At 54.9% G+C, this 12,878-nt stretch overlaps 1 protein-coding gene across 1 annotated transcript in view; it reads right to left on the bottom strand.

Moving 5' to 3' along the window:
* ATP2A3 (ATPase sarcoplasmic/endoplasmic reticulum Ca2+ transporting 3) overlaps positions 1 to 12,654 on the bottom strand; it is a 42,736-nt gene extending 30,082 nt beyond the window's left edge. The window contains exon 1 of the mRNA XM_035559206.1: positions 12,537 to 12,654. Coding sequence (XP_035415099.1) covers positions 12,537 to 12,654 — 118 coding nt within the window. The remainder of the gene's footprint in view (positions 1 to 12,536) is intronic.
* Positions 12,655 to 12,878: the final 224 nt, after the last annotated feature.

Raw genomic sequence — 12,878 nt, 5'->3', positions numbered from 1 at the left:
CCACGCAGAGCCCTACGTGCGAGAGCAGGAAGCGAAACCAGCTCGGCTGTTTTCCACCCTTTATTTTCATTCAGAGAAACGAGAAAGGAAAAAAAAAAAAACACACAACAAAAAGCCCCAGCAACCTTCACTGAGCAAAACGGTGAAAACAAGCACCCTGCGTGTTTACCCCTCAACTGCTGGCAGAGGCACTTGCTGGGAGGTTTTTTAAGCCCATGTCCCTCCTAAAATCCTAAATAACGATGCTCTGAAGCCCTGCCACCACGAGGAGGGCACAGACCGCAATGTAACATCCGTAGTTATTCTCACAGCGAAAAAAAAAAAAAATGAAATTCTTGGAGCGGCTTCACCATTTCAGCTTGCTCTACAGAGCACCAGAAGGAAAGCTGCTCTTCTCCCTTTTGCAAGCAGCTTCCTCCCCACCTGCAGCTTCCTCTCCCCAGCCCCAAAACGAAGGGCAGGGGGCACCCGGGGCTGTTTTCCCCATCCAGGCTGGGTTTTTAGGGGTGTGACCGTGCAAGGTGACAGAGCGGGGGGGACCCAGGGCTCAGCCAGGTCCCAGCTCCGCCGTGGCACCCCGTGGTGACGTTGCGCCCCGAGCAGCCGTGCGTAACGCCGCCAGCCTGTTGCGCCTCTGCCAGGCATCGTTTGCATGAGGAGTTGTGGCGAGGCTGTTTGCAGAGCGGGGACTTTGCATGAGCTCTGCGGACGGGGCAGGAAAATGGGTTACCGTGAACTCAGGAGGAAGCCAACACCCTGCCGGCAGCACGGGTCTCACCGCCACCAGGGTGACACTGTGCCACCGCTGTCACCGAACCCCAACCAGCAGCAGTGCTGTTGCAGCTACTTCCCCAAAAAAAGCCAATTTTGAGCATACTGGGAACTAGGCAAACCTCCTACGAGTGGTGCCCCTTCCGCCTCCCTTCGCATGACAGCTCAGCACCCACTTTGCATCCTGCAAAAAAGGGCCGAAAGCCATAATGCACTGTCATTTTTGGGTCTGCATCCGCCTAAAACCACCTGAAAATGGGAAAGTTTGGGGTTGAAGCCCCCTTCTCTCACTTCCAGTGCCCCACTAGAAATAAGAGGATTCACCACTCTCCAAACCCCAGGTTTTATCGGGTCAGCCCCGTGGTACCAGGCAGCGCAGCGCAGCCAGTGCCACACCGTGGCCGCAGTGCTGCCGAGTCACAACAAAACCCAACGCGGAGCAGCAAAAGCCCAAAGCCACGAGTCCCGTGGGACAGCACAGTGAGTGCAGATGGGCTGCAATGGGAATTCCTGCTGCCAGGCTATATGGGTACGGGATGCTCCAAAGGCAGGCACGAGGCAGAGGTGGGGCGGGCACGGGGCCGGTATCGCCAGCTCCTGCCAACTCACACAGCCCAGCAGGGCTGGCACCGGTGACGTGGAGGGCACGGCGAGCAGGTGACAGCGAGGCAAAGCAGCCCAGGTACCACCTGCTGGCAGCACGGTGCCAGCTGAGTGCCCTTGGGGAGATCCGGCCCTGTTTTCCGGGTCAGAGCAAACAAATAAAACATGGCAGGGTGGCACAGGGGGCACTGGAAGGAAACGCTTGAGGTGCATGCACATACCCAGAGCGTGAGCCCCAACACTGAGCATCGTGACAGGTGAGCACTGAAACACCCTTATCCAGAAGTTTCTGGAGCTTCTCTAGGATAAAATCATATTTCCCTTATGGGAAACACGCCTGCTGCTGAGTAGGGAGAGAAGGGTGATGTCCCGGAGCCCAGGCGAGGTGAGCACAGTGCAGGCAGTGCGGACCAGGCGGGACCTGGACCCGTCTTGCTCCGCACGAGGGAGCACAGCACCCAGCCTAGGGCTAAGGACCAGCATCACCCCCAGACTCCACTCCAAAACTTCCTTATTCCTTGCCATATTTCTATGCTGTAAACTCTCTTTTTATTTTTTTCCTTCCTTTAATTTATTTTTCCATACGCAGGGTAGGGGAAATGGATGGGTAAAACAAACGATGCATCTGATTCCCAGACTTCACCAGCAGGCAGGAAAAAAGTGGTAAAAAGAGTAAGATAAGCCCCTAAAACATCCCCAGCTGGGACAGCAGCCTCCCCCAGTGACACAAAGCAGGAGCTGCTCTGGGATCCTTCACCCCGCAGAACAAATTGTTATTTCCAGCCGTGCTGCGAGGCCCCGCTCCCTGCCCCGGTGGTGGCCGGCACCGTGCGGGGTTTTGCAGCCCCCAAAACCCTCTGCTGGGTTTCCCCATCCCCTGCTCGGTGGGAATCCCACCTGGGGACGGGTGCTCAGGTGATTTTTCACCACCACTCTTGAGCTGCAAGTGCGGAAAGCAACATGTTTGAAGGCTGATCCGTTGTGTTTTAGCATTATTGTGGATGACGAGCACTCGAGGACTAATGGTGCTAACGCTGCGCGATGCTCGCAGGGGACAATGTGGAGTTACCCGAGAGCCTCCGCCGTGCAGCTGCCAAAAGAAGCCATTCAGCTTTCCTTTCACGTGCAGCTTCGTGCTGGAGCCTCCTGAGCACATGCCACCACCCAGCCTGCTCCCAGGTGCCACCCTCCCCACGGGGACAGCCCCAAAAGCTTTGCCACCCGTTTCCACCCCCCCCATAAGCAAAGCCCTGGGTGCGCCGTGCTGGGGGGAGCCTGATTTGCCTACCGCTCTGCACCTGCCTCCTGCGCCCGTGGCACCCATCTGGTGGAGCAGCACCGAGATAAAAGGGCCGAGGGACGAGCACCCCTCCCACGGCAAACACCCTGGGATCGCTGCTCCGGCAGCATCCCCGAGCCCTGCAGGAGCCCAGCATCCTGCCTGGCGGGGCAATGGCAGCCCCAAAATAAGGAAAAAATTAAAAAAAAAATAAGGAAGTATTCAAGGCAGGGTGATGGTTCAAGCAGCGAGGGTGGCCCCCGAGTCCCAAGAGCTGAGCAGAAGGCATAAGGCATCAGGAGAAACCTGCCTGTCCCACCCCAAACTCCCCTTCCTTTGCTCCTGGGAATGGCTCAGCCCCAAAACACTGCGTGGCCTGAGCATCCTGCAAAGGGCAGCTCCCCTCCAACACCATGCACAGGGATCCTGCAATGGGGCTGCAAAGCCCCAAACATCCTCCTCCATGGAGGAGAGCAAATCATTTTGTATGGAAAACCCACATGGCAAGTCCTTTCTCCTCCTTTTCTTAAGGCTAAGAGAACAAGGGGAGAATATTTCACCCATTTCCCCTAAAAAATCAAGTCACCAGTCAGGCCAGCAGCCTTATTTGCAAGACTAAAGTCCCTTTAACAATGCCTGGGGAAATTTCGGGGAAAAACACGGGGAAATGGGACTCCCCAGCCCAGGGCTGCACGCAGTGGCCTCGTCCCCCCAGTGGTTCCCGCAGGTCCCCAGGGGACAGGGGGGCGCGTGGCAGAGGGAACGTGCGGCCCCGGCCTTGGACGGGTGATGTGAGCGAGCTAAAGGCAGGTTTTGTTCCCTCCTGCACCAACGCAGCGGAAAGAATTTCCAGCTCTGGCTCCCGGGTGGAAAAGCTAAAAATCTGCATTTAAACAGTAACAGCTTCGGGGGCATTTGAAAGAAAATTAATTAAAATAAAGACACGGGAACAAAATAAAACTTAAGATGGGGCTTTTTTCACCTGATTGAGCCCCAGACCTTAAGGGGGCAATCCCCACAGCCAGGCACAGCTTCCCCTGCCCAGCTCAGCCCCGGCTCAGCCTCACCACGGCCTCGGTGAGGGAGGCCCGCTGCCTCCTGCAAGCTCAGAAGTGCCACAATCCCAGCCCAGGGGCACACTGCGATCCTCTTCTTGCAGGTTTCATTTTATTGCCCTACAACTATTTTTTTTTTCCAGAGAATTTCCCACTGATGCTCCAGTGCTTACTTTTAACTCAGTCGGTTCTGTTGGCACACAAATGGATCTCCATCCCTGTGGGCTCTGCCCTTGGCCACCATCACCATCATCATGATACCCCGATGCCACCCCTGAGACAAAATCTCCCCAAACCAGCAAATGTTCAGAAACCAAAGCCCCATCCAAGCCACGGCAAGCAAAACACCAACTTTGCAACACTTCTGGGACCGCCACACCGTGCTGCAAGCCAGCCAGCGAGTCAAACACCCAGCGGCATAAAATTTAATAACATTTAGGATTAAATAATGCTAACATAACAGCTTAGCAAACCAAACACGCCAAGCTGCAGAGGCGGCAGTGCCCGAGCCCTCACGATGCCGGTTCAGCCCCTGCAAAGCCCCGGCAGGCTTTAAATATCCCCGGGGAGGGCATTTGGTGCTGGGAATTGCACTGCTGCCTTTCGGCTGAGTTCTGTGAGATCTGGGGAAGAGCCGGGTGGAAACGTGTTCATGGCTTTTTTCCTTAAAAAACAGAAGAAATGGCTTACTGGGCTGCAAAGGTAAGAAAAACAGGCAGGAAAATGAGAGCAGGGTGCGTCTCCAGAATGGGATGCACTTGCTCCTGGCGGAGCGATGTTGCTTAGCAGGCAGCGAGGGGCTGCTGCGGCACGGGGCAGGGGGACCGAGGCAGAACGAGACCAAGCTTCCTCCCTTCCATCCCAGGAGGGGCTCTCTGCAGCACTCTCGCCCACCAAAACAAGCAAAACCATTTGCTTTTCCACATTTTTTGCTTGACCTCTGGCACACTGCAGGCTCGGGGCTGAATTGCAACCAGCACGGACCCAGCGCTACCAAACCAGGGGGAGACGTTTGCAAGGTGCAACCCCCCAAAAGCAAAGCCAGCAACCTCGGTAAATACCTAAAGCCCTGAAATATATTGCTTTTCAACTCAAACACTGCTCATTCCTTTCTTTGTCAAGACAAGAAAGCCCTGCCCGAAAGTGCGGGCTTCCAGGGGTGACCCCATCCCAATACGCACAGGCTCGGACGGGACGGGGTAGGGTGTGGGTTTTGTTTTTGTTGTTCTCCATTTGTTTGTCTTCTGGAGGAAACGCCTCCCACTCCAGAAAGCGTTTGTGAAATCCGACAGCCAGAATATTCACATCTCGAGGCGACTCCCATCTGCTGGCAGAGCAAGGCTGGCTGGCAACACGTGGCCAGGCTAAGGCGGCGCAGCGCCCACCAGCCCTGCCCCGCACGGCAGCTAATGAGCTGCTTTTAAACTCAATTAGCTTCAGCAGAGATTATTATTATGGTTTTTTTTTTTTTTGTTTGTTTGTTTCAGAACTCCTTGCCCCAGCCAACCCCGCTCCCCAAACACACGCTGGCTTTTCCTGCTCCCCGCTCTCGGGGCTATTTTCAGCGATCGCCTTGGATGAGTGTTTGTGGAAAACGAAGTATGCACGGCGCTGAGTTTAGATTATATCAGAAGAAAAAATATATATATCCTGCAGAATAGAAAAAAAAAAGTCTTTCTGGATGGGAAAAAGGGATGAGTTAGGTAATTAATACTTTTCAGGGATGAACTCTCCGGGGATCACGCATCCCTGTGTAGTTAAGCCCATTCCCTTCCCATAAGGAGGCAGGTCACTGGAAGAGTTGGTCCCATTTAATCTTATTTCTGTGACCTCCTTCCCACTGTGTATAGTGCGTGCATGTAAGGGATGGAATTTTATTTTTATAGATACACACATATGTATATGATATATACATATATGATACCTACAGACAGATATGGAATATAGAATAGAATGGTTCACTTGGAATGGACCTACAAGGATACAGGTACCTACGCAGAGACCTATAAAGGTACCAATAAACAAGTTTAAGAAGACTTAGTGTCAAGAAGACAAGTGTCAAGAAAAGGTGAAAAAGGGAAAAACCACGCAAAAGTGCAGAAAAGCAGCAAAACCCAAACCACACGGAGCCCTGGGGAATGCCGTCCTCCACGGAGCGAGCAGGAGGCTCGGGGCCGCTGCCGCCTCTCCCCTGCAGCTCTGTTTTCCTTTTTCCACTCGCTCACCACATTTTCCTTATTTTAGTGCGTTTTGTTGACTTGGAGGTTGCAAAATGGAAAAAAAAAAAAAGAAGGGAGCGCAGGCAGGTAACGGCGCCGGGCAGCACAAGGGGTGTCCCCACCTCGGATGCTGTCCCCCTCGGTCCAGCTTGGCCAAGGGGAAGCGTGGGCAACCAAGCCAATGGTTTTGGGGCAAAACCCTGGGGATTTGGCTCCCCCAGGCAGGCAGAGGGGACCGAGTCACTGCTGCCCGAGTTCCTCCTCGCAGCTCTGTGCTTTGCTCCCCGCAGCGAAGGAAGAGAATCTCCCCCGCCCACGCACCCCTCCCGAAAAGGAACCAACCGATTTTTATCGGCCACAAGCACAAAAAAAAAAAAGTTTCCAAAGCAGAAATAATAATAATTAAAAAATAAAAATTAAAGGCGGGCACGGCGTTGCACAGGCTGGGGCAAAGGGGGTGATGGCAGTGGGATGTGGGGGCACCTGGGGGCATTTTAGAAAGGAAAAACAGGATAAAAATATGGGGAGGGGGAACCACAACCAACCATCACCCAGCCTTAGCTCCTCATATTTGGCTCTACCGCAGCCCTGCCCTGCGGCCCCCAGTAACTCCTGTCCCTTCCCTGCCTCCCCTCCTCAGGGCTGGTTTAAAATACACCCGGTCGCTAAATAGCAGGAAACACCCGATGCCAAAACACCGCGGACAGGAACCCCGGGGCGCAGGGGAGGCGCAAGAAGCAAGGAGCGGATTTCCTCCCCAAAATGTCGCAGTGCCGCCGGTGCCCCTGGTGCGCAGAGCACGCGCCCTCCGAGCCCCAGCTGGGCACGGGCACGGCAGCTCTGGCTAGGAAAGAGGTCTAGGTCTTCTTTTTATTGCCCCTGGGTTGTTTCCCCTCCGTTAGGGGATCTTTGAGCCAAAAGGCCACGGTGATTTGCAAACGCAGCCCAAGCGTGCAGGGGGGGATGAAATAATCAAATGGGGTGACCCACATCAGCATATCCAGCTGCATGAGCAGCAGGTAGTTGAACATTTAAATTTTAGGAGGGTTGCTGTGAGGACAGCAGAGACACCTACGTTTGGGGGTGCAGGAGGTTCACATGCCCCCAGAGAAGCTGGCGTTTCACCCCAAAAAAGCACAGCACTGGTGGCTGCATCCAAGCGCGCAGCCCACGGGGACGTGCTCCAGCCCAGGGGTGCTGCAAGTAACCGCGATAGTGGGGAAATAAATAAGCAATGAAATGAAATAAATAGAGAAAAAGGGCTTTTATAGGATGATAGCAGCCAGACCTCAATGCTGGGAGGTTCCCACAAACACCAGCTACAGGCACGAGGTGAACCGCCGGCGAGGATTCATTCAACACACAAAAATCTTCGCAAAAGAGCAAAATTCGGGATGCGACCCCTCTCCCCCATGGGCTGCACAAGGCGAGCAGCCTCCCCACCCCCCAACCACGGCTTCAAGCCCCTGGAAAATATCCATGAGCGCTAATTGTGTTAATCCCAAGAGGAGCAGGGAGCCTCCCGCCCTGGCGTCGCCCATCGCAGCAGCCCTGCCTGCAGCCGGTTAACCCGCGGGGTTCGACGCCCACAGAGGCGGCGCGCTCACGTCATGGAAACACTCAAGTAACCACAATTTTCTCTATTGCTTTTTGGCTCCAGCCCCTCAGCACTTCCAGCCTTCTCCCGCTACCTGTTTTACAGTGCAATAATCGCTGCAGACGCTTCGCTGCAGTGCTTGGCAATTTTATTTTAGTTTTTTTTTTTTTTCTTAATGTAGGTTACTGTTATAAGTTCTGCCTCCGATACTACAGCACTGAGATGTTGGGAAAAAAAAAAAAAAAAAGATCGTGAGTCACGATACCAACAACATGTCACACGCACAATAATAGAAGTCGGTGGGGAAGGGGTGCCCGGGGGGCTCAGCGTGCTGCCCCTTGGACCCCCTGAGGGGGTGCTCCCTGTCCAGCACCCAGCTGGGTGACAGGGTGACAGGCATGGTGTGCCTGTGCTGAGCTTCAGCCTGATGGTTTGCAATGAATTATCCTTAAAATAAATAAATAAATAAATAAAAGACATTTTGGTGGGGCATCACCATCCCACCCAGGTCTGCAAACACTGCACATGGGAGAAAAATCGAAGGTGGAGCCTGCAGAGGTTTGAGCATACAAAAAGCACCAAATACCCTCATTTCTTTTAGGAGCAGGTGAATTAAAGTGTTACAGGGCAGAGAACCAGCTGCACTGGGGGGTCACCCAACATGCCACGTACACGTGGTCCCAGGGGACATGCGTGGATGAAGGGCTCTGCAAGCCTGGCGCTGGCGGCACGTAGCAGCGCTTGTGCAAGCGGTGATGCCGGCCACACACGTGTGCAGGGCAAGGATGTACCAGCACAGAGCGAGCTGCAGGACGGGAGCTCCATCAGCAGCACGGGGCCCTGCTCTCCCACCAGCAGGTCTGCAAGAGGAGAGAAAACGCAGAGGGAAAACGCAGCGATACGCGCGCTCCTCCAGCAGAGAAAATCTCTCCGGTAGAAAGAAATCCAAAGCAACAAAATTGTTTTGTGTTCGAGGAAGGAGAAAAGAGAAAATATTTAAACTAACTTGCAACCTAAACATCAACAACATTTTTTAAGGCTTAGCCATGAGAGACAACCGTAGAAAAGCGACTCAGTAGCTCAGAACTGGATCTGGTGATTGCAAGAGGCTGAAACAGGCAGACAGACCGAGCTGCAAGGGAGGGAAGAGCAAACAGGCTTGGGGCTATATGGCAAAAATGGCACCGAATGGGCAAAACCACTCGGCTCTGTTAAAACAGGCACCTGAAATACGGGGACAAGAGGATCCGTGTGCACGGGGTGCACTTTTGGGAAGCTGCACGCCCTGAGCGGGCACCCGAGCACCCGCTGCGCACCCCATATCCTACCTCAATGCTCTGCAGCACAGCGGTGACCAGCTCAAAAAACAGTAGGAAAATACAAACATTAAAGAAATAACACTTGTGCATGAGGTGGGGGGGAAACCCCAAGGGTAAACCCCTGGGTAAAGGCCCGTGAGTGCACCTGCACAAAAATCCCTTCCACACCAGTGCAGCCCCTGCCTCTGCTTACCCTGGATGTATTAAACTGCTGCAGGAGCCAGGCAGGACAGGACAGATGGGAGGTTTTCTGAACGTTGCTCTTCATTCACGTTTATTTATTTATTTATTTATTTTAATAAAAAGATAGGAATGGAATTGGGCAACCCCAGAGGAAGGTGTGGGGCTCAAAGCCCGAATTTCCTATCGTCCAATTAGGAAAATTATGTGGTCTCTCCACAATCCTGAAGGCGCTCACACTGTTTGAGTGCATCAGCATTTCTCCTAAGGGAGAGGATTTGGAGGAGGAGAAGAAAAAAAAAAAAAGAAAGAAAAAAACACACAAAAAACCACGTAGTGTGTTTATGAATCAGACTGCTAAGCGTGTGTTTCGGGGGTGGAAAAGGTGGGCGATGCACAGAGGAACAGAGAGCAGAGTGAGATGAGTCAGAAAATGCTGCTTTTCCCCTCCTTGCCGGCACCTCAAACGTTTCAGCACGAAACAGAAATTTCTCTCTTTCTTTTTTAAAACTGTCAGGAGCGAGCCGGAGCACTAACCCGGGCGGGGAGGCAGCCGGGGTGTTTCCCCGGTGCTGGAGCTAGCTCTTACTAATCATCTAATAACAATAATAACCCTTAGGACAGCCAGCGGGTAATGCCGTTACTGTTGCACCTCGCAATGGGGTGCACGAGGCTCTGGAGGCCACCAGGCAGGGTTTTGGGGTCACCCCAGGCACAGCTGGGGTCCCGGAGGGGATTGGTGAAAGGCCGAGGAGAAGGGCCTGATCCTGGCTGCTGCCATCGCCACTGCAGAAGGGTTTTTGCTTCGGTGCTGGAGGAGGTAGCACGCAAAGAGATAAATGCCCCTATGCTGCAAACATCCCGGCACTTGACTCCGCTGACATTCACAGTCCATTTAGGTTACTGATGAGGCAAATAAAATTATGCATATGCATTAAGGTTGGCAATACCGTGCCCGAAATGTGCGCTCATTTACACATGGAAATCCATTTAGAAGAGAAATCACGGCTATATTTAAATCAGAAAAATCACTCGGCTGGCCGCGGGGCAGCTCCTGCTTACATCTGTCACTCCTCGGCAGAGCTGGAATCATTTCAGAGGAAATTTAGCCTTTGTTTTTTAAGTTCAGAAATAAAAAAAAACACATTTGCACTCCCGTACCCTCCAGCCCTGTCTATTATAAAATTAAAAAAAAATAAAAAAATAAAAGAAGGCAGAGCTCTTGTTTCAGGTGGCCTGAAAGCAGCTGCGCCTCGGAGCTCGAAGGCTCGGGAGCCTTTTGCCAGTGGCCATGGCGAGACCTCAGCGCGCTGCGGCTCCTCCAGCTCCCCTGGCAAACGAAATCGCCGCGCTGCCAGCGCCGATGACAGATTTGAAACTCGAACATGAGCTCTTCCGAACGGAGAAATATCTTCTCCGAGCCCAGTAATCTATAGCGCGCTGCTCGGCTGCCAAGCCGCTAATTGGAGATATTAAATAATCAGCATTGCACTCTGCTTCCTCCTACAAAGGGAGCTGCGAGCGCTGGAACTGAAAAGCGATTTTAGGCTCCTAAAGAATGTGCCCCCCCAAAAAATACATATACACAAATAAATGTGGCCCCCCAAAATACCTACACACACTTAAATAAAGCATGCCAGCGGCCACTGCTTCTCGCTCAATGGTGCAGCTCGCTGCAGCTCTTATTTCTGAAATGCATCAACCCAATCAGAAATAAAATAAAATGAAGAAGGCAGCTCCCCAGCGTATGTCAGGAGAACTTTTTACGGAAGACGCTGTATTTCGGGCCGTGATTCACGTCGCCGCTGGCAGTTGGATTTCAGGTGTGGAAGGAAATGAATGAACGTGAGCCGGGAGGGTGCGAAAACGAAACCCGCCAGAGCCGCGGGGCTGCTCCGCGCTGCAAGCGACGCGAGATTTGAATTTTCTTCCCCCTTCTGAGCTCTGTGCGAGCTCAAGCGAGACGCCAAACTGCCCCGCACTTCCGCTGCCAAAATTTAATTTAAGCTTAAATTAAAACATGATTTAATAAGAGCCACCTTCGAGCCCACCGTGCTGTCCCACGCTGCTCCCGCAGCAGACTGGGCACCCAGGGTGCACAGGTGCCAGCTCCTGCGGCCACGACACAGCCTGCAAGCCCTCATCGTGCTGGAAAAAAGGCCCTTTGCTTAAAAATGAGCTTTTAAAACAAAAAGAACAAGCCACACAGGGTCCCATTCTTCACCATTTTAACACGAAAGTGGTCACACCTGAGCCACACACCAGAAAAACTCAAGATTTGCACAAAAGCGCAAAAAGCCATTATTTTTTGAAGCCTTCTGCCACATTTCCACCAATGCTGCTGCCCGCACGTTGCACTGGGCAGCAGGCACAGGGCTGCTCCGTGAAGGCGACAGCCACGGAACATCCCCAGGCGAGAAGCTCTCACGAATCACCACTTTGCAAGAAATTTGCGGTCTGGAGCAAAATTTGCTGCACCGCAGATGGAAGAGGCAAGCGCACGGCCACTGCTTGAGGGAGGTGGGGGGTGAAAAAGAAAAAAATTCAAAGAAAAATGGATTGCCACCACTAAGCCTTTGCTTGGCACCTACGCCACACGTTTGAGGCACCTCTCCGGAGGCAGAGAGCCTGGTGCCACCGAGCAGCCTGACTCAGGGAGGATGATTCACTTGGGCAAACAGGAGCAGGCACCGCGAGCCCCGCAGCGGCCAGGCCTGCAGGTGACACTGCCCCGCGGCAAGGAGCACCCGGAGGCCACCCTGGGACCGGGGGGAATTTGGGGAGCGGTTGTAGTCGGGGTTGGAACCGGCACTTTTCGGGGATTCTGACCCCAAAGCAGACAGTGGGTGGGAGGCTCTGCTCCCTGCAGCTGGGGGGGCTCAGGGCAGGTGCTGCCGGGCAGGATGGGACCCCCCTGGGGCTGGGGCGCTACCCAAGACCCTGTCCCCACTCAATGGGCTGGGGGAGCCCAGTGGGTCCCCAGGCTGGTGGTCATGCTGAGAGCTTCCAGAGAGATGCTGCCCTTCGCTGCTCGCCCAGAAGGAGCCGCAGCAGCACCCAACGGCCACACAGGGACCCAAGCCCTGCTGCCACCCCACACCCTGCTGCCACCCTGTGTCCCACTGCCACCCTACTGCCACCCCACTGCCACTCTACGTCCTGCTGCTACCCCGCTGCCACCTTGCTGTCACCCCACACCCCACTGCCACCCTGCTGCCAGGCCACATCCCGCTGCCACCCCGCTGTCACCCCACGTCCTGCTGCCACCCCGCTGCCACCCCACATCAAGCCAGCAGCGGGCCCCCCCCCGGGCCAATTTTGGGGCACCCCCTGCACCCCGGCCGGGACAAAAACTTCCCCCAGAGCCCCCCACACCCACCCCAAACCTCCCCCCAGCCCTAGCGCAGCGCTCGGTGCCTCCGGACCCCCCCATGCCCACCACCGGGCGTCCCTCGGGGTCCCTCCGCGCAGCCTAACACCCCATCCCACCCCACCCCACCGCACCCCACTCACCATTAGGGCCGTACTTCTCCCGGCTCCTCCGGACCTGCTCGGGGCTGAGCCCGCAGCTCTCGGCCACGCCGAAGCGGCGCAGCACGTCGAGCACGGGCAGGCTGTGCGCCGCCTCCATGCCCCAACAACGGCCCGGGAAGGGGGGGGTCCGGGGATGGGGGGGGGGGGGGGGGAGCGCAGGGACCGGGCACCGAGCTCCGGGGCCGCGCAAGGAGCGCACTCGGGGGCCGCCGCCGCCGCTCACCCTCCGCCGGCACCTCGGGGAGCGGAGCCGCCGCCCGGCCCCTCCTCCCGGCCCTCCCCGCCCCTCCCCGCCCCCCCGGGCCCCCCCCGGATCGTGCC

The sequence above is a fragment of the Cygnus atratus genome, chromosome 20 (genome assembly GCF_013377495.2).
Source record: "Cygnus atratus isolate AKBS03 ecotype Queensland, Australia chromosome 20, CAtr_DNAZoo_HiC_assembly, whole genome shotgun sequence".
NCBI lineage: Eukaryota > Metazoa > Chordata > Aves > Anseriformes > Anatidae > Cygnus > Cygnus atratus.
This window is presented reverse-complemented; position numbering and strand designations above follow the sequence as displayed.